The 20,377-nt window shown below is 44.5% G+C and overlaps 1 protein-coding gene across 2 annotated transcripts in view; it reads left to right on the forward strand.

Moving 5' to 3' along the window:
• Nucleotides 1-4,057: 4,057 nt before the first annotated feature.
• LOC133608508 (uncharacterized) overlaps nucleotides 4,058-20,377 on the forward strand; it is a 69,549-nt gene continuing 53,229 nt past the window's right edge. For both annotated transcript variants that reach the window (XM_061963778.2, XM_061963779.2), the window contains exons 1-2: nucleotides 4,058-4,218; nucleotides 17,828-18,025. In XM_061963778.2, coding sequence (XP_061819762.2) covers nucleotides 4,216-4,218; nucleotides 17,828-18,025 — 201 coding nt within the window. In that variant the 5' untranslated portion in view covers nucleotides 4,058-4,215. The remainder of the gene's footprint in view (nucleotides 4,219-17,827; nucleotides 18,026-20,377) is intronic.

The raw sequence follows: 20,377 nt of genomic DNA on the forward strand, positions 1-20,377 counted from the left end.
CCGCTTGTATTTAGGAGCAGGAACATAGACTAGAAAGTCAAAATGAGGACTGGCTTTAGGAATAGGAGCATGGACCAGAAGATGAAGGCTTAACCTGGGTTTAGGAGCAGGAACATGGACCTGCAACTCAAAACTTGGACGAGGTTTAGGAGCAGAAACATAGACCTGCAATTTAAAACTTGGACTGGGTTTAGGAGCAAGAACATGGACAAGGAAGTCAAAAATATAGACTGGGTTTAGGAGTATGAACATGGACAAATAAGTCAAACCTTGGACTAGTTTCAACAGTAGGAAAATGGACAAAGAAGTTCAATCTTGGATTTGTTTTAGAAATATAAACATTGCCTTCGAAGTCCAAGCTTGGACTGGGTTTAGGAGAAGGAACATGGGCCAGGAAGTCACAGCTTGGACTTGGTTTAGGAGTACGAACATGGACCAGAAAATCAAAGCTTGGACTGGATTTCGGAACAGGAACATGGACCAGGAAGTCACAGCTTGGACTCGGTTTAGGAGTACGAACATGGACCAGAAAATCAAAGCTCGGACTGGGTTTCGGAACAGGAACATGGACCAGGAAGTCAAAGCTTGGACTTGGTTTAGGAGTAGGAACATGGACCAGAAAATCAAAGCTTAGACTGAGTAGGATTAAGAGTAGGAACATGGACCAGGTGGTCAAAGCTTGGACTCGTTTTAAGAGTAGGAAAATGGACATGCAAGTGAAAGCTTGGAGTGGGTGTAGATGCAGGAACATAGACCAGAAATTCAAAGCTTAGACTGGGTTTAGGTACAGGTACATAGACCAGGAAGTCAAAGCTTGGACTGGAATTAATAGTAGAAACATGGACCGGGATGTCAACATTTTTTCAGAAATGTCCTAGAGATTAGTGGGAAGACTTCAAATGATGGATCAGGTCTTGCTCCTCTTCATGTACAGCTGCAGAGCCTCCTCCATCTGAAGATTCTCTTCTGTCAATTGTGTGAATGACCTTGTGTCTCCCGAGCTTTCAGCCTGATTAGACTGTCTTGACCTTTGACCTCATAGTATTAAAGCAGACCCTGTTGAAGAGGAAAGGCACAGATCCTACTTAAAGATCAAAGGACATCTTGTCTGAAGCAGATTGTGGTCCTCATCCAGGTATGAAATATCAGATGTCAGGTTCATACATGCTAAATGAAGTTAAGCTACTGACATGTTGCAACCTTGCTACACTGAATGGCAACATTGGCCTGCTGGTGGCGCTGTTGAAGAGTTGTAAGACAGCGCACCAGAATGTTCCTGAAAGAATGCAGTCTGCACTCTGACAGGAAGTGTTCCGAGGGCTGGCGTTGAGAAGGGGCAAAGTGAGGACAAGCGTTTAATACAAAATGTCAGCCATTGAAACGTTAGTACATTGTGACTGTGCCAGTGGCCTCTTTTTTCCTGCTGTGACCGAGTGAAAGCTAGCACCCCTTTTCTTCTAGCACTCCTGACTCCCGGCGGCCACACAGCCGGCACTCTCTTCTCGCTCTCATGTTCTGAAATGATTAGAATACCACATGAACTCGACTAGCACTAGCCTTTCAGCTACCAACTAAATGGACATACCATCCATTCCAGTCAGAAGTCATGTCACTAGTCACTAAGAGGTCATTTCGATAAACCCCATCCAAACTTGAAAGGGTGAGACCCCTGCCAACCTTTGACCTCTACAGGTGGTCTGTTTTGAGTAACCTGATGTCCCTTACAGGACCTGTCCACTGGTCCTTGTTAGACATGCAGCTGAGGCATTGTGTTGGACATCACTGAGTTCTTGTTCCCAGCTTACAACAGAAGGTCACTTTGTGCATTTTGAATACGTAATGCTAATGAACCTCTGTGAAAAAGGGATTTTCTACTGGGGGTCAGAGATCATCTCTCTTGCCCACACGAGCCGTAGTGATGGGATCGGCAGTTCTTTTGACTGTACTGAATCACTAGAATCAGTTCCTTAAATTGAGTCGTTCAATAAATTCGTTCACCGAATCCCCCCCCCCCCAAAAAAAATAGGAGGGGGGGGGGCGTGCGTAGTACAGTACAGTGCAGACATTCGCGGGAGAAGCAGCAAATAGGGTGAACTCGAGTCCCTACACAGCTCTGTGCATGCAGTACACCAGGCAGTGAGTGACTGACACAGCGCCACAGTCAGCACAGTTCAGTACGTGAACCTGGATCACTTCTGCAGCAGCAGTTCTGTGTGCAGGTCGGCGAATCATGAGTCAGTCAAAAACAGCTTCCCCGGCGGCAGATCTCGGTGTGTGTCAGTTCGCGAACGACACAAGCCCTCAGCACCCAATGAACGACGCGCACAGTGACTGAACGAGAGCCTCAATGTGACGTCCTCCTCCGCGACACAGTCAGTTCTCTGTGTCAGTAGGTTCGCGAGTCCTGATTCTGTCGTTCACTGAGTGATTCATGTCGTTAATCCGCGGTGAACGAATCGTTCGCTCAGTCCCTCCCCCCGCCCCCATGATGAGTAGCTGGCTGCGTCGTTCGCCGACGTCGAGGGTTCAGTGAGTCACAGAATGCGCCAGTTTTACTCACACCGGCATGGTCGCGGCGAAGCTCAACTGAACTGAGAAAGGAACGAATCAGTTCATGAAGTGATTCGGTTCAGTACGTTCACTCAAAAGATTTGTTCGTTCGAACGAATCGTTCGCGAACGACACATTATTAACGAGCCGTGTTAGTGCATGGTTTACTTTACTGATACCCACCCCACACACTGCATTGTAATGTTAGCACTAGGGTTGTACGGTTTACCGGTAGCAGTATAGTACCGCGATACTAACGAATCATATTCGGTACTATACAGCCTCTGAAAAGTACCGGTCTGCCACCCTAGTCGTCGCCACGTCGTGTCATTGCTGGTTAAGGAGCAGACGAGCATGTTCGGCGGCACACAATCACGGAGTACTTACAAACCGACACAGTGTGTAGACAGAAAAGGGAGAACGAACGCATTTTGGCTTGAAAACTAAAGATAAAGGTGAAATTATAACACTGAAACGCCCTCAGGAAGAGGTGCTTTAAGACATGGCTAGCTACTTCTAAATGACTAATCCTTGTCTCCATGGCGACAAATAAAGTTTCTTACAAGTATCATCCCTGCAGGACGAGGAATAGCTAAACATGCTTCACTACACACCGTAGCTCACCGGTGTCAAAATGTAAACAAACGCCATTGGTGGATCTACACCTAACATCCACTGTAATGATACTAAGTACAGGAGCGTATCTAGTCGATACTAATATGATTACGTCGATATTTTTTGGCATCACAACATCTTCTTTTATTATGTTTATAAACTCAGGAAATATGTCCCTGGACACATGAGGACTTTGAGTATGACCAATGTATGATCCTGTAACTACTTGGTATCGGACAGATACCCAAATTTGTGGTATATTGTGAATTATATTTATATAGCGCTTTTCTCTAGTGACTCAAAGTATCATCCAAAACTAATGTAAAGTATCAAAACAACAAAAGAATAAGTGATTATTACATTTTAACAGAACATGTTAAAAGAGAAAGTAAGCAGACATTAACAGTAAATGATCAAGTAGATTAATATTTCATTTTTACAGTTTGTCCCTCATGTTGACAAAATCATAAAATGATAAATGACACAATATGTTACTGCCTACGTCAGCAGACAAATTAGGAGTCTTTGTTTGTTTACTTACTGATAAAAGACATTTGTCTTGTATGTTCACTATTTTATTTAAGGACAAACTTGCAATAAGAAACATATGTTTAATGTACGGTAAGATTTTTTTTTAAAATAAAGCCAATAATGCAATTTTTTGTGGTCCCCTTTATTTAGAGAAGTATCGTAAAGTATCGAAATCATTTGGGTACCGGTACCAAAACATTGGTATCGGGACAACATTAGTTAGCACATATAGAAGAGTCCTCTAACATGAAGAGTGCAGAAGTAGGCGTGGCTAAAATAAGGGGGTTGTACCAAATAATGACTGACAGCTGGGGGGGCAGAGCTTCCCATGTGAGAGTACAAGAACTACAGCAGAGTCAGACATGAATGGACACACACAAGATAAGACATGCTGTTGTCCAAATGGAATACACAACTCCTGACCGGACTATGTAGCTCTTTAATGGAATACACTGGAATGCAGGACTCCTCCAACTAGTAACCGGATTACACAACAACCGAGGACATGCAACTTGCACCATGGTATAGGATCTCTTTCTCTCTCACACACACACACACATCTGTCACTAACTCCCTCTGGCTTTGACCACATGTAGAGCAGTTGTGTGTGTTTGCTAAAACCATTTGCTGTGTTGGGGGAGGTGCATGCTTCCCACCAAGGGGTAGTCCTCCCAACATTGGTCTACATGTGTGTAAAAATGTGCAGATGTGTGAATTAGTACTGTTGCAGCTTTTTCCATGTTGATATTTGACTTCATGACACGTGATATGAAAATATGTACACTTTGGTCGTTGCAATATCCCCATGGTCTTCATGCTGTCCTCACAGTGGCCTCATCGTCACCCTACTTGTTTGTTTTGCGTTGGTGTGAACACAGGAAGGGATGCTGCTGATTGGCGTCGTTATCAGTTTGTGGGCGAAGCCTTGTAGTAAGTCATTAAAGCTCATGTACATCTGGAACATGTCAGTGGAAGTCGTCGGTGACAGCAAGCACACGTAAAAATAAGATAAACTTCCATCAAATTACACAGTGTTGGTAAACAGTGATTGGTAGGTGTGCTGAGCCATGTGCTGGGACTAAATGGGGAGGTATGGACGATACTCATGATACTGAAGGACGATACAGCAATCAAAGCAGAGGACTTTTTCAGCCTTCTCGCTAAAGAGTTATCATGCGGTGTCATCTCCTGACTTTACTTTGACAAATGAAGTGGCTCGGGTGCTTTTGCTTGGCATGCAGGGTAACGATCTTGTCCCAACATGTAGACTTTTGTCTTCACAAGCACCTTGTCCACTGCAACCTGCTTTCATGTGCTCCAACATGTTCAAACCTCACACACACTTGGAACTCTTTTCCAGCTGTTACTTTTGGACCTTCAGTAACCTAAACACAGTCCTCCGTTTTTTTTTTTATAGTCCCGCAGTGGAAACATTCTTATAGATTAGAGCATCACAAGTAGCAGCTCAACAAAATGAAGAAAACACGTGAACCGGACCAGACGGAAACTTTTGAGGGGACTTGAAGTAGCGGAGACATTTGTGTACATCTGTCTCACATTTAACACTTTGTGTGGGCCTAAAGGTCAGGGGACAGAACCCATAGAGTTGTTCATGGCTCCTCAAGACTGGGACTTGTTGAGGACTGGACTCTGTCCATGATCCTGTAAGCTGACACCACCCTTAATTTTCTCCTCCCCCATGCCCCAGTCTGTCTGGGAAAGCACTCACACCTGAAGGACTCCCTTGGGAGTCCTAAAGTGACTGACCCAGTTCAACCTTGCTGCATGGATTGATGTTGACATTTTGACACAAGGAATATGTACTGTGGAACCTTGACCACAGTCGCATGACCTCTTGTCAAAGGCCTAATACTGATTGGGTTATTTTGCATCCTCCTGTAGACCCCCAGCAACCCGTCCCCAGATGGACACGGTAGGTTCCACAATGCACAGATGAGCTCTGCCTGGTGGCAATCATCTCTGTCTGTTCACTGAAATCAAATTAGATGTTTTAAACGCGCACTCACACTATTAGGCCATCTGCATATCACCCTTCGTCTCTTTGACCCCACTGGCCAGCACTCGCACGGAGCATTCAAGCCATGGCCCGTGTTTAATTTCTCTGGCTTTTTGGAATATTATTTACAGTATGCAGTTCAACATTGTCATCATAGGGTCGCCAGATTGCTGGTGTAAGTATTTTCGCATCAATTAAATGATATTACACTCAAAAGGAATTTTAGATTATTCTAGGTCAGAGGTCGGCAACCTTTACCAGTCAAAGAGCCACTTTGATCAGTTTCACAAATTATAGAAAACAATGGGAGTCGCAAAAAATTTTTGAAATTTAAAATGAAATAACACTGCATACGAAGTTTTTTTTTTTGCTTTGTGCTATGTATAAACTAGGGGTCTCAGACACGCTGCCCACACCTTAATAAGGAATTTGAATGCTGGTGCGGCACGCGGGTTTTATATGAATGGCGATTGTCAGCGTCATGCGTGCCGAGATGGTAAAGCATATAACACCCACTACAACCAGCGTGCTTGATCAGCCACACGTAGTGTGGGCTTCCGCTTGCTCACGTAAGTGACAGCAAGGCATACTTAGTCAACAACCACACAGGTTACACTGACGGTGGCGGTATAAAAAAAAAAACTTTAACACTCTTACTAATAATGCGCCACACTGTGAACCCACACCAAACAAGAATGACAAACACATTTCGGGAGAACATCTGCACCGTAACACAACATAAACACAACAGAACACATACCCAGAATCCCATGCAGCCCTAACTCTTCCGGGATACATTATACACCCCCGCTACCAAACCCCGCCCACCTCAACCGACGCACAGAGAGAGGGAGGGGGGGGGGTTGATGTATGAGGGAGCAGGGTTGGGGTTGGGGCGGGGTTTGGTGGTAGCAGGGGTGTATAATGTAGCCCGGAAGAGTCAGGGCTGCATGGGATTCTGGGTATTTGTCCTGTTGTGTTTATGTTGTGTTACGGTGCAGATGTTCTCCCGAAATGTGTTTGTCATTCTTGTTTGGTGTGGGTTCACAGTGTGGCGCATTATTAGTAAGAGTGTTAAAGTTTTTTTATATGGTCACCGTCAGTGTAACCTGTGTGGCTGTTGACCAAGTATGCATTGCTGTTACGTATGTGTGCAAGCAGAAGATGCATACTGTATAACAAGTGGTTGGGCTGGCACACTATTAATACAGATTGTAGAGGGCGTCAAATGTTGTACCATCATGGCACGCCCTTATTATAGATGTAAGGGGGGAAAATCGGTGAATATTAATCCCGGGAGTTTTCTGCGAGAGTCACTAAATTCCGGAAGTCTCACGGGAAAATCGGGGGGTTCGGCAAGTAAGCTGCTGAGCCGCATCAGAGTGATCAAAGAGCCGCATGCGGCTCCGGAGCCGCGGGTTGCCGACCCCTGTTCTAGGTTGTTTTATTTGATTCATATTGCGAATTGTTCATCATTATTAAACCTGGCTAAAGCAGGCCTGGGCAATTATTTTGACAGTGGGGCAAATTTAGAGAAAAACATGTGTCTGGGGGTCGGTATATTTGATTTTTAGGAACACTAATACAAAACATCACAATAATGTCTGATTGAATGCTAAAAACGTTATGACAAACCGCCTTAAAAACGGAATGGAATTTTTTTATTTTTTTATTGAATAAGACACCCAGACTGTACATGAGGATAAAGAATGTGGGATTTACAATATTAACTATGAAGAATAAAACACTGAATATTGACAACATGAACGTCACACCCCCTCTCGATCGACATATTTTACAATCAAGCAAAACGCAACAAACAGCGAAATATGAACGACAATCTGATATATCTGATCACTAAGCTTTAGTTGTAAAAATCTCCTTGACACCCGCATTTCAGGCTGGCCGCTCTGAAAACACTGTGGAAACGCTCCCCACCCACACTGCTTGGTGCCTCGTCTGAGCTGCTGTGACTTAGATTACCATAGTAACTAGTATATCATGCAAAAGCGCAGATTCCAACCATTGAAATACTTTGTATAGTTCAAGATTTACGGTCATTTGAAAACATCACTACACATCATAATGGCAGCTACAGTTTCAATCTTAAAGATCTAAAAAAATTATTTGTGAATGTCTTGTGGGCCAGATAGAAAATCTTAATGGGCAGCATGCGGCCCACGGGCCTTAATTTGCCCAGGTCTGGGATAAAGAGTGCCGTACCTAAATTGTTAAATGGGCGCAGTCATGGTACGTTTTGCTTTGTGTGACTACACCCTCAGACAGAATCATCTCCCCACTTTATAGCTTGTTAGCATTAGCGGGGGACAGATGGTGGCCCTCCCCCTGCTGCTGACTTTCTCCCAAAGGTGTGACAACCAAGAAGAAGATGACAAAAAGATGGTGGGTGAAGGCTGTTTGTGGCCTTTGCTGCATTAAAAACGCCCCTGGAGTCCATTTTGGGGATATTGTGCCACACTTATTTTTATAAAACCCAAAACCAGTGAAGTTGGCACGTTTTGTGTAAATTATAAAAATAGAATGCAATGATTTGCAAATCCTTTTCAACCTATATTCAATTGAATTGACTGCAAAGACAAGATTCTTAACGTTCGAAGTGGAAAACGTTATTTTTTTGCAAATATTAGCTCATTTGGAATTTGATGCCTGCAACGTGTTTCAAAAAAGCTGGCGCAAGTGGCAAAAAAAGACTGAGAAAGTTGAGGAATGCTCATCAAACACTTATTTGGAACATCCCACAGGTGAACAGGCTAATTGGGAACAGGTGGGTGCCATGATTGGGTATAAAAGCAGCTTCCATTAAATGCTCAGTCATTCACAAACAAGGATGGGGCGAGAGTCACCACTTTGTCAACAAATGGGTGAGCAAATTGTCGAACAGTTTAATAACAACATTTCTCAACGAGCTATTGCAAGGAATTTAGGGATTTCACCATCTACGGTCTGTAATATGTGAAGTGAATTATATTTATATAGCGCTTTTCTCTAGTGACTCAAAGCGCTTTACATAGTGAAACCCAATATCTAAGTTACATTTAAACCAGTGTGGGTGGCACTGGGAGCAGGTGGGTAAAGTGTCTTGCCCAAGGACACAAGGGCAGTAACTAGGATGGCGGATGCGGGGATCGAACCTGGAACCCTCAAGTTTCTGGCACGGCCGCTCTACCAACCGAGCTATACCGCCCCATCAAAAGGTTCAGAGAATCTGGAGAAATCACTGCACGTAAGCGATATTACGGACCTCCGATTCCTTCAGGTGGTACCGCATCAAAAAGCGACATCAGTGTGTAAAGGGTATCATCAAATGGGCTCAGGAACACATTTTCGAAAACCCACTGTCAGTAACTACAGTTCGTCGCTACATCTGTTAGTGCAAGTTAAAACTCTACTATGCAAAGCGAAAGCCATTTATCAACAACACCCAGAAACGCCGCCGGCTTCGCTGGGCCCGAGCTCATCTAAGATGGACTGAGGCAAAGTGGAAAAGTGTTGTGTGGTGTGACGAGTCCACATTTCAAATTGTTTTTGGAAACTGTGGCCGTCTTGTCCTCCGGACCAAAGAGGAAAAGAACCATCCGGATTGTTATAGGCGCAAAGTTCAAAAGCCAGCATCTGTGATGGTATGGGGGTGTATTAGTGCCCAAGGCATGGGTAACTTACACATCTGTGAAGGCACCATTAATGCTGAAAGGTACATACGGGTTTTGGAGCATCCAAGCAACGTTATCATGGACGCCCCTGCTTATTTCAGCAAGACAATGCCAAGCCACGTGATACAACAGCGTGGCTTCATAGTAAAAGAGTGCGGGTACTAGACTGGCCTGCCTGTAGTCCAGACCTGTCTACCATTGAAAATGTGTGGCGCAATATGAATGCTAAAATACCACAACGGAGACCCCCGGACTGTTGAACATCAAGCAAGAATGGGAAAAAATTCCACCTAAAAAGCTTAAAAAATTGTTCTCGTCAATTCCCAAACGTTCACTGAGTGTTGTTAAAAGGAAAGGCCATGTAACACAGTGGTAAAAATGCACCTGTGCCAACTTTTTTGCAATGTGTTGCTGCCATTAAATTCTAAGTTAAGGATTATTTGCAACAAAAAAAATATGATTCTCATTTCGAACATTACATATCTTGTCTTTGCAGTCTATTCAATTGAATATAAGTTGAAAAGGATTTGCAAATCATTGTAATCTGGTTTTTATTTACGAATTACACGACGTGCCAACTTCACTGGTTTTGGGTTTTGTCTTATCAAGCACGTTCACACTGGCAGGTGTGACCTTCTTGAGACGCTGCAGCACTTGTTAGGTGTATAAACAGTAAGAACAGGTCTGGTGGAATATGAGAGGACATATTTATTGACACATTCAGAATGCCACATGACTCCAGTGACATGAACTTGTTCCCGCTTGCCCTCATCTTTATCTCCGCGTTTGTCAGGGCATGTAAGCTTGTGTCGGACTGAAACAATAACACATTGTCTGCTTCTCTTGGCCCAAAGGCGTCAGGATGTCTTATATTGTTGCCATGGCGATGAGCGTTACCCAACAGCTGGCTGCTTATGTCATTGGGCCGGGCAGGGTCAGAGGTCGTTTATCCTCAAATGACTGGTCAGTGGAAAGGTCTCAACTCCGGTGGCTTAGGTAGGTTAAACACAGCTGACCATGGTTTGTGTGCGCCGACAGAGGAAGAGAACTGGTTATTCCGAGAGTCGGTGAATCACGCGTCGTGTGTCTGCTTCCTTTGACTATTCATTCGAAACCAGCTGAACCAGAACAACGGCTCAATGGGATCAATTTGACGAAAGAACCAAAACATAAGCTTTCACATTTAACACCGCCGCAATTTTTGCCTACGTGACGATTGCTGATAATTATTGACTTTCATGACCATCACGTTCTGCTCATTGTTAGTCATTTAATGTAGGCTGTCAGGCTGTGTCATCACCACACACTTTCATAAAAGCCATTTAGCAGGCAGGCTTCTTACCTCACAAAGCGGATACTGACTCCTCATCCATCTCACCCTGCATTAGAATGATTAATACTTCATAAATGCACGTTCCTCTTTGGTGACTAAGTAGGTGACAATGGAACTCGTTTAAGCCCTTCAGACTGGCTGACTCTCGCCGACATAAGCGGTTGTCGACATAACCAAAGATGGGCATTGCTTGCACATTTCTTTGTGACTTTGGTCATAAGGAGAATGAGTGATTATAAAGGACCCTATGGCATACTTGCCAACACTCCCGAATTTTCCGGGAGACTCCCGAAATTCAGCGCCTCTCCCGAAAACCTCCCGGGACAAATATTCTCCCGAAAATCTCCCGATTTTCAGCCGGAGCTGGAGGCCACGCCCCCTCCAGCTCCATGCGGACCTGAGTGAGGACAGCCTTTTTTCGATGGGAGGACAACTGGGTGACAAGAAATAAATCATCCAGACTAGAGATAAATTGTATTATTATGTTTATCTTACCTACAAATAAATATATTTATTAATTAAAAAAACAAACAAAAAAACATTTTTACTATATTTTGCTAAAAACATCAAAATTAATTGTATTTTTATTTGTATTTTTTCTGACTCCTTATTACATCCAGGCATTAGAATTATACATTAAAATAAACATATTTGAAATGATTAATTTTAAATTATCATAATAATTCATTTAAAAGGACCATATTTAATTATTAAAATAATTGCTTGTTTATCAACAACTTTAGCATTTTATTCATTACAGTTTGAAGCTCTCAGAAGCCAAGTTATGTTATATTCCTTAATATTTATTCATGCAAGTTTGAAGTATCAATTATCTAAACACAGTTTTGTTTGCATATTTTCAGGATATATATATATATATATATATATATACTTGACTTGGTGAATTCTAGCTGTCAATATACTCCTCCCCTCTTAACCACGCCCTCAACCACGCCCTGCCCCACCTCCCGAAATCGGAGGTCTCAAGGTTGGCAAGTATGCCCTATGGCAGTTTGTTCCTCCATTTGTTTTGATTCTTATGTTTTTAATGATATTTTACACAGTTATCTATGGGTGTCTTAGAATAGTCAACTACTCAACAATCTCGTCGGCCCTGTTGGGACACCCAAGATGTACCGTATTTTTCGGAGTATAAGTCGCACCTGCCGAAAATGCATAATAAAGAAGGAAAAAAAACATATATAAGTCGCACCGGAGCCCGGCCAAACTATGAAAAAAACTGCGACTTATAGTCCGAAAAATACGGTACATGAAAATAAAGAATGTGGGTTTTACAATATGAAGAATAAAACACTGAATATTGACAAGATATGAATGTCACACCCCGCTGGATAGACATATTTTACAACCAAGCGAAACGCGACAAAAATGCAACAAACAGCGAAATGTGAACGCGAAGGGTAAAAAAAAAACCCCACCTACAATTTGATACATCACTAAGCTTTAGAACTTTGTTTTAAATATCTCCTTCCGCGTCTGTCCCTGATACCCGCATTTCAGGCTGGCCGCTCTGGAAACACTTTGTGGAAACGCTCCCCACCCACATTGCTTGGTGCCTCGTCTGAGCTGCTGTGACTTAGATTACCATAGTAACTAGTACATCATGCAAAAGCGCAGATTCCAACCTTCGTATAGTTCAATACTTATGGTAATTTGAAAACATCATTGCACATCACAATGGCAGCTACAGTTTCCATCCTAAACACCAAAAAAAATTATTTGGGAATGTCTGGTGGGCCAGATCGAAAAGCTCAACGGGCCTTAATTTGCCTAGGTCTGGGCTAAAGAGTGCCATACCTAAAATATTAAGTGGGCCCAGTGACGGTACATTTAGCTTCGTGTGACTACACCCTTAAACAGAATCATCTCTCCACAAGTCCCCTGTTGGGACATGCCGGATATTAGACCCGGCGTTTGCCGCCGGGGTGTAGCCTCTACCAGTTTGCTCGGGCAGGAAGTCGTACTCACCTCTTCCCTCTCGCAGCGATAATGATCTTTGCTTCTGCTGTTTCAGCCACTGAAACGTTGTTAGTAAGTTTACTTCTTCTAGATAGTCACGTCTAATTGTTTTCTCTGCATTCCGTCAGAGTCGAAGCCAACCCAAGCGAGGCCGATCCAAGGACCGTACTTGTGTACCTTCCTGTTTTTGACGGAAAATTATGTTTTTTGTCCTTATTTCCGCACGTCTTACCGGCCCTGTTTTTTTCCGGGATTTTGCTCTTCACAAAAAGTAGCCTACTACCACTAGTGCAGCGATCCGGTCCGCTCTACTTAACCCTTGGCAAAACTTGGGACGGGCTCGTCTAAACAGCATGGAGAGTTGCATTTTACGTGATTCATTCAAATCAACAACACGAGAGAGAGAGAGAGAGAGAAGGATGGACATGAAGACGGTGGAAAAGACATACAGTATCTGCCAAAAATCCTAACTTTGTATGAATGTCTTGACAAAAAGCATTATTGAGGACGATACAGGCAGATACTCACACTCCAGCATTCTTTGTTACGTTTGTCATGATCCGCTGCCCGGATCATGTTTGTTTAGTTTTCGATTCACCTCACTTCCTGTTTTGAGCACCCCTTGGTTTGTGTTTTTGTTGCCATGACTGCAGATTGTTTTCACCTGCCTCTGATTAGTGTTCGGGACGCTCACCTGCTCCTGGGCACTAATCAGAGAGCTACTTATTCCCGCTGTTCACCACACTCAGTCTGGCTTCCTTGTTTGCTGTAAGCAACAGTTCCGTTGGATGATTTCTTGTTTCCTTGCTCAACATTCCTGTGCTAAGTTTGTCCCTTAGCTCCCCGTGCGATTGGCACGCGTCTCTTTTGTTGGTTTCCTGTATTTTTGTATGATTTATGAGGATAAATCATTGTCTCATATGCACCTTGCCTCCGGAGTTCCTGCTGCATCTTGGGAGAACAATCCATGCAGTAATATGCGACTCAACCGTGACAACGTTAAAGAAGAAACGACGTAACCGAGCTTGAAAAATGTCTATAAGCGCCGTGGTGGAGCCCAGAATTGTTTTTATTTTCATTTATGGAATATTACAATGTTCGCACTCGGTAAGCCTAATATTATACCTGCTACTGTTGGACGTGTGTCAGAGTGGATAGCGCTGTGGTTAACGACAGTCTCTTGTGATGCAAGAGACATAGGTCGCGTATGTCTACTCTAGGGTGTATATATCATTTATTTGTTATTTTTGTAACAGCAAATTGTGATGAAAATGAATATCACTTATTTTTACCAAGTTTTCTAAGAAATATTGCAAATGTTCACAGGTATGCCAAGGCTCTCACTAAACTAGCCAATATCTATCGTAGTTATTGGATCGGTTCGCAGCCGAGTGTGAAGCAACTGGGATGAGAATAAGCACCTCCAAGTCCTAGTCAATGGTTCTCGCCCGGAAAAGGGTGGACTGCCATCTCCGGGTTGGGGAGGAGACTTTGCCCCATGTGGAGGAGTTCAAGTATCTCGGAGTCTTGAAGAGTGGATCGTGAGATCGACAGGCGGATCGGTGCGGCGTCTTCAGTAATGCGGACGCTGTATCGATCCGTTGTGGTGAAGAAGGAGCTGATGGCAAAGCTCTCAATTTACCGGTCGATCTACGTTCCCATCCTCACCTATGGTCATGAGCTTTGGGTTACAAGGACAAGATCACGGGTACAAGCGGCCAAATTGAGTTTCCTCCGCCGGGTGGCGGGGCTCACCCTTAGAGATAGGGTGAGAAGCTCTGCCATCCGGGAGGAGCTCAAAGTAAAGCCGCTGCTCCTCCACATCGAGAGGAGCCAGATGAGGTCGTTCGGGCATCTGCTCAGGATGCCACCCGAACGCCTCGGGCACGTCCGACCGGTAGGAGGCCTCGGGGAAGACCCAGGACACGTTGGGAAGGCTATGTCTCCCGGCGGGTTTGGGAACGCCTCGGGATCCCCCGGGAGGAGCTGGACCAAGTGGCTGGGGAGAGGAAAGTCTGGGCTTCCCTGCTTAGGCTGCTGCCCACGCGACCCAATCCCAGATAAGCGGAAGAAGATGGAGGGAACTATCGTAGTTATTGGTTTATCTGACAGCTTTAGACTTTTTGAGGTGGAAGAAGTCGCAAAAGACATCTGTTGACTTGTGCGGATCTCCATTATCTGTGCTCTTGCTAACCAACATGTAGCAAACATGCAAAAAAAAACGCTTGGTTTGCAATGTCAAAATTAGGTTTGACTATGAAAATCCTTAGTCAAAGACAGCCCCAATCTTATCCGACATGACTACTCTGGTAATTTCGACAATGACAATAAAGCTTTCTTATGTAAGCAAATCTAGGTTAACACTGCCATGCTTTTATTTTGAATACTTGGCCCTGAACAGGAAGTTGTAACTGCTGTTGTTTGTTTCATGCTGCTTAGCGATAATGATGGCGGATTTTTTTCCATAGAAATGATATCTTTGGGTCTAAAATTTGATATTGACAAAAGCGTCCAACCATTTAATGTAGGTTTGTTGTGCTCGTAGCGTGAAAGCAAGACAACTTGAAGTATAGTTGACACACAAAAACGTGTGCGTCGTTTATTCTTCCAAGCACAAGCAAGAATGAATGCTTACATCACCAAAAACTCAAATATCGCGGGAACAACAAACCCCCACCTTTGTGAGAATCTACTGACGGCCACTTAAAGGGGCCGCGCCAAATTACTCGCTCTTAACTGCACACAAAGAACAACATTGTCATATGCACAATAGAACAGTACAGTGAATGATGATGATGACAAACTCAAATAACAGGTGTGGTGAATTATGTCATTAAATCAACCGCTACAGGTTCATAGTATAACAACGGGACTTGATTAGTTGGTCCACATAAATTGACTGACTTAAACAGTTTGAATGGTGAATGGGTTATACTTGTATAGCGCTTTTCTACCTTCAAGGTACTCAAAGCGCTTTGACAGTATTTCCACATTCACCCATTCACACACACATTCACACACTGATGGAGGGAGCTGCCATGCAAGTCCCTAACCACGATCTTTCTCAAAGACACAACGGACGTGACTCACATGGCAGAAGCCGGGCATCAAACTAGGAACTAGAGATGCGCGGTTTGCGGACACAACCGCGGAGTCCGCGGATTATCCGCGGGTCGGGCGGTTGAAATTAAAAAAATGAGATATTATCCGCGGGTCGGGTCGGGCGGTTGAAATTAAAAAAAATTAGATTTTAAATAGATTCAGGCGGGTGGCAGTTAAACCAATTCGGAAATATATATACATGGTTAAATGTTGTTACCCACATACGAAAAACGAGCAGGCACCTGCAGCATATGCCACAACAGAAGAAAAAAAAAAGAAAAAGAGATGGACACTTTTACGGAGCGGAGAAGGGACGCCTCGCCTCGAGAGGGCCCCACCGGGAGCCGTAGCTGAGGTGATCCGCGAGAAGGGCCCGACGCACGTCCAGGGTCACCACCGTGCCCACCGCACCGACACCCCGCCTCGTCCGCCTTCGCCGCGGCCGGCGTCACGCGCAGCAGGTAAGCAGCTTACCTGCCCGCCACCCCCGTGGCCGGGGGCTCGTAACAGGGGTCACTCCGCGCGCTCCGCCCGCGCAGCTTACCTGCCCGCCACCCCCATTGCCGGGGGCGCGTAACAGGGGTCACTCCGCGCGCAGTGCGCTCACGAAAGGGGTGGGGCTCACCCTGGTGAGCCGAGTGGGCCACTTTTGGTAAGCAGAACTGGCGCTGCGGGATGAACCGAACGCCGGGTTAAGGCGCCCGATGCCGACGCTCATCAGACCCCAGAAAAGGTGTTGGTTGATATAGACAGCAGGACGGTGGCCATGGAAGTCGGAACCCGCTAAGGAGTGTGTAACAACCCACCTGCCGAATCAACTAGCCCTGAAAATGGATGGCGCTGGAGCGTCGGGCCCATACCCGGCCGTCGCCGGCAGCGAGAGCCGCGAGGGCTAGGCCGCGACGAGTAGGATGGCTGCCGCGGTGCGCGCTGAAGCCTCGGGCGCGAGCCCGGGTGGAGCCGCCGCGGGTGCGAGGGACATCGCACCTCCACGCGCTTGGAGGTGCGCTCAGGCTCCCAGATGATTGCGCACTGGTGTGCGTCTGGGCCGTGACAGCGTGGCACGCATTGAATGTCTCTGCTGCATTGGATCAGTCTCCTTTCTTTAACAGGCAAAAGCTTTATAACCTCACTAATGCCTTGCATCGTCTATATTAGATATATAACAACGGGCGGGTGCGGTTTTGATTAAATGTTAGTTCGGGTGGATGCGGATGGTTGACGACTTTTGTGATGCGGTTGCGGATGAAATAATTGCCTATCAGCGCATCTCTACTAGGAACCCTCAGGATGGTGGCAAGGCCACTCTACCAACCGAGCTACGCTGTCCCCAAGCAGCAAGTTCATGAGCCACTATATTTTCAATAAGAGTGCTTTTATTCACTCATGATGTTTGTCACGATCCTCCAGGATTGATTGACTGCTGATTGATGACTGTAGGAAAAAAAAAACATGTCTGCACAGACACTGGGCTCATTATAAAAATGTGTCATGTCGAGGCGGGGGAGTGGGGGTCAGGCTGATATTTATACTCAACTGGCCTCCACTGGCTTTAGACCAGTAGATCCGATTACATCCCCGCCCCGTTGTCTCCATGGCTACCGGTCCTCTTGGGGGTCTGCCGGAGCCGTCAAGAGTCCAAACAGGTGTTGGACAACCTAAACGAGAATCGTGATGTCATGGCAGGTTGTAAAGTGTGGCGTCATGCTGCATGCAAGACTCAACAACTACACGGGTGGCACGCCATAATACCTAGTCCTAGTCGGAGGTCTGAAATGTCCTCCTTCCCCAACCAAAGCTGACTGGTCAGTGGGATTATCTGGGCTTCTTGAGGTGTGTTTGAATAACAAAGACCAGGCATGGCCAGGTCATGTGACAGTTGTTGATAAAGCACACACTCTAGGTACAGGCGATAGTCCACATGAGCTTAATTAGCAACACAACTGTGAGGGTCCCACTCGGAGACCACTCAGAGACATAAAAAGATCAACATGCACATGTCTGTCTTCTTTGTCCCCCCCCCCGTAGGACTCTGAATCTTTGGACCACTGCATCCAGACTGCTCTGGCCACCCTCTTCCCGCCATTCCAGGCCACGTCTCCGACTGTTCTCGGTCAGGTCCTGAGTGTGGTGGAGAGTTGTTACCGCGGCGACGGCGTCCGCTACCTGATCCACTTCCTGCTCCCTGCCAAGCACTTCCTGCAAAGACTTCAACATGATGCCTGTGTAAGTATTATGCAACGATATCAGCACTTCACATCATAATTGATGTGATCAAAATTATTAAAATGTGATTTAAAACGTACTTATACTCAACTCTGAAATCTTTGAACTGGGTTTTATTTTCAAATAAATAAATAAACAACGGACTTTCCTTGGCAGAAGAAACATTAAATAATATTCTGGTTTCTTAAAAGACATATTCTTGTTATTTGAATGTTCAAATTGGAGATAGGATTTATGGCTCTTTAAAGGGCTTAGGATGTTTAAAGTTAAAGCACCAATGATTGTCACACACACACTAGGTGTGGTGAGATTATCCTTTGCATTTGACCCCATCACCCTCACCCCCTGGGAGGTGAGGGGAGCAGTGAGCAGCAGCGGTGGCTGCGCCCGGGAATCATTTTGGTGATTTAACCCCCAATTCCAACCCTTGATGCTGAGTGCAAAGCAGGGAGGTAATGGGTCCCATTTGTATAGTCTTTGGTATGACTCGGCCGGGGTTTAAACTCACGACCTACCACTAGGCCACTGAGCAGAACCGCTCAAAAGACCGGCTCGTTATTATTGTTTTGTTTTTTTTCAACCGTTTCATTTTTTTTTTTTTCAATTAAGGAAACAATCACTGGTAGCAGTTGCAGGAAAAGGTGAGAAGAATAATACTAATTAAAATAATTTACATTTTGACAAATATTAATCTATTGGTGGAAATTATTCTGAAATATTGACTGGAATTTTATTTTTGTTTTGTTTTTATTGTAAATATTACTTATAAGCCGCATTGTTCAAACTGTAGGAAAAAAGTAGCGGCTTGTAGTCCGTAATTTACGGTAATCATACAAACCCCGTTTCCATATGAGTTGGGAAATTGTGTTAGATGTAAATATAAACGGAATACAATGATTTGCAAATCCTTTTCAACCCATATTCAATTGAATGCACTACAAAGACAAGATATTTGATGTTCAAACTCATAAACTTAATTTTTTTTTTTGCAAATAATAATTAACTTAGAATTTCATGGCTGAAACACGTGCCAAAGTAGTTGGGAAAGGGCATGTTCACCACTGTGTTACATGGCCTTTCCTTTTAACAATACTCAGTAAACGTTTGGGAACTGAGGAGACACATTTTTTAAGCTTCTCAGGTGGAATTCTTTCCCATTCTTGCTTGATGTACAGCTTAAGTTGTTCAACAGTCCGGGGGTCTCCGTTGTGGTATTTTAGGCTTCATAATGCGCCACACATTTTCAATGGGAGACAGGTCTGGACTACAGGCAGGCCAGTCTAGTACCCGCCCTCTTTTACTATGAAGCCACGTTGATGTAACACGTGGCTTGGCATTGTCTTGCTGAAATAAGCAGGGGCGTCCATGGTAACGTTGCTTGGATGGCAACATATGTTGCTCCAAAACCTGTATGTACCTTTCAGCATTAATGGCGCCTTCACAGATGTGTAAGTTACCCATGTCTTGGGCACTAATACACCCCCATACCATCACAGATGCTGGCTTTTCAACTTTGCGCCTATAACAATCCGGATGGTTCTTTTCCTCTTTGGTCCGGAGGACACGACGTCCACAGTTTCCAAAAACAATTTGAAATGTGGACTCGTCAGACCACAGAACACTTTTCCACTTTGTATCAGTCCATCTTAGATGAGCTCGGGCCCAGCGAAGCCAACGGCGTTTCTGGGTGTTGTTGTAAACGGTTTTCACCTTGCATAGGAGAGTTTTAACTTGCACTTACAGATGTAGCGACCAACTGTAGTTACTGACAGTGGGTTTCTGAAGTGTTCCTGAGCCCATGTGGTGATATCCTTTACACACTGATGTCGCTTGTTGATGCAGTACAGCCTGAGGGATCAAAGGTCACGGGCTTAGCTGCTTACATGCAGTGATTTCTCCAGATTCTCTGAACCCTTTGATGATATTACGGACCGTAGATGGTGAAATCCCTAAATTCCTTGCAATAGCTGGTTGAGAAAGGTTTTTCTTAAACTTTTCAACAATTTGCTCATGCATTTGTTGACAAAGTGGTGACCCTCGCCCCATCCTTGTTTGTGAATGACTGAGCATTTCATGGAATCTACTTTTATACCCAATCATGGCACCCACCTGTTCCCAATTTGCCTGTTCACCTGTGGGATGTTCCAAATAAGTGTTTGATGAGCATTCCTCAACTTTATCAGTATTTATTGCCACCTTTCCCAACTTCTTTGTCACGTTTTGCTGGCATCAAATTCTAAAGTTAATGATTATTTGCAACAACAACAAAAACGTTTATCAGTTTGAACATCAAATATGTTGTCTTTGTAGCATATTCAATTGAATATGGGTTGAAAATGATTTGCAAATCAT

This window comes from Nerophis lumbriciformis, linkage group LG06, assembly GCF_033978685.3.
Source record: "Nerophis lumbriciformis linkage group LG06, RoL_Nlum_v2.1, whole genome shotgun sequence".
In the NCBI taxonomy this organism is placed as follows: Eukaryota; Metazoa; Chordata; class Actinopteri; order Syngnathiformes; family Syngnathidae; genus Nerophis; species Nerophis lumbriciformis.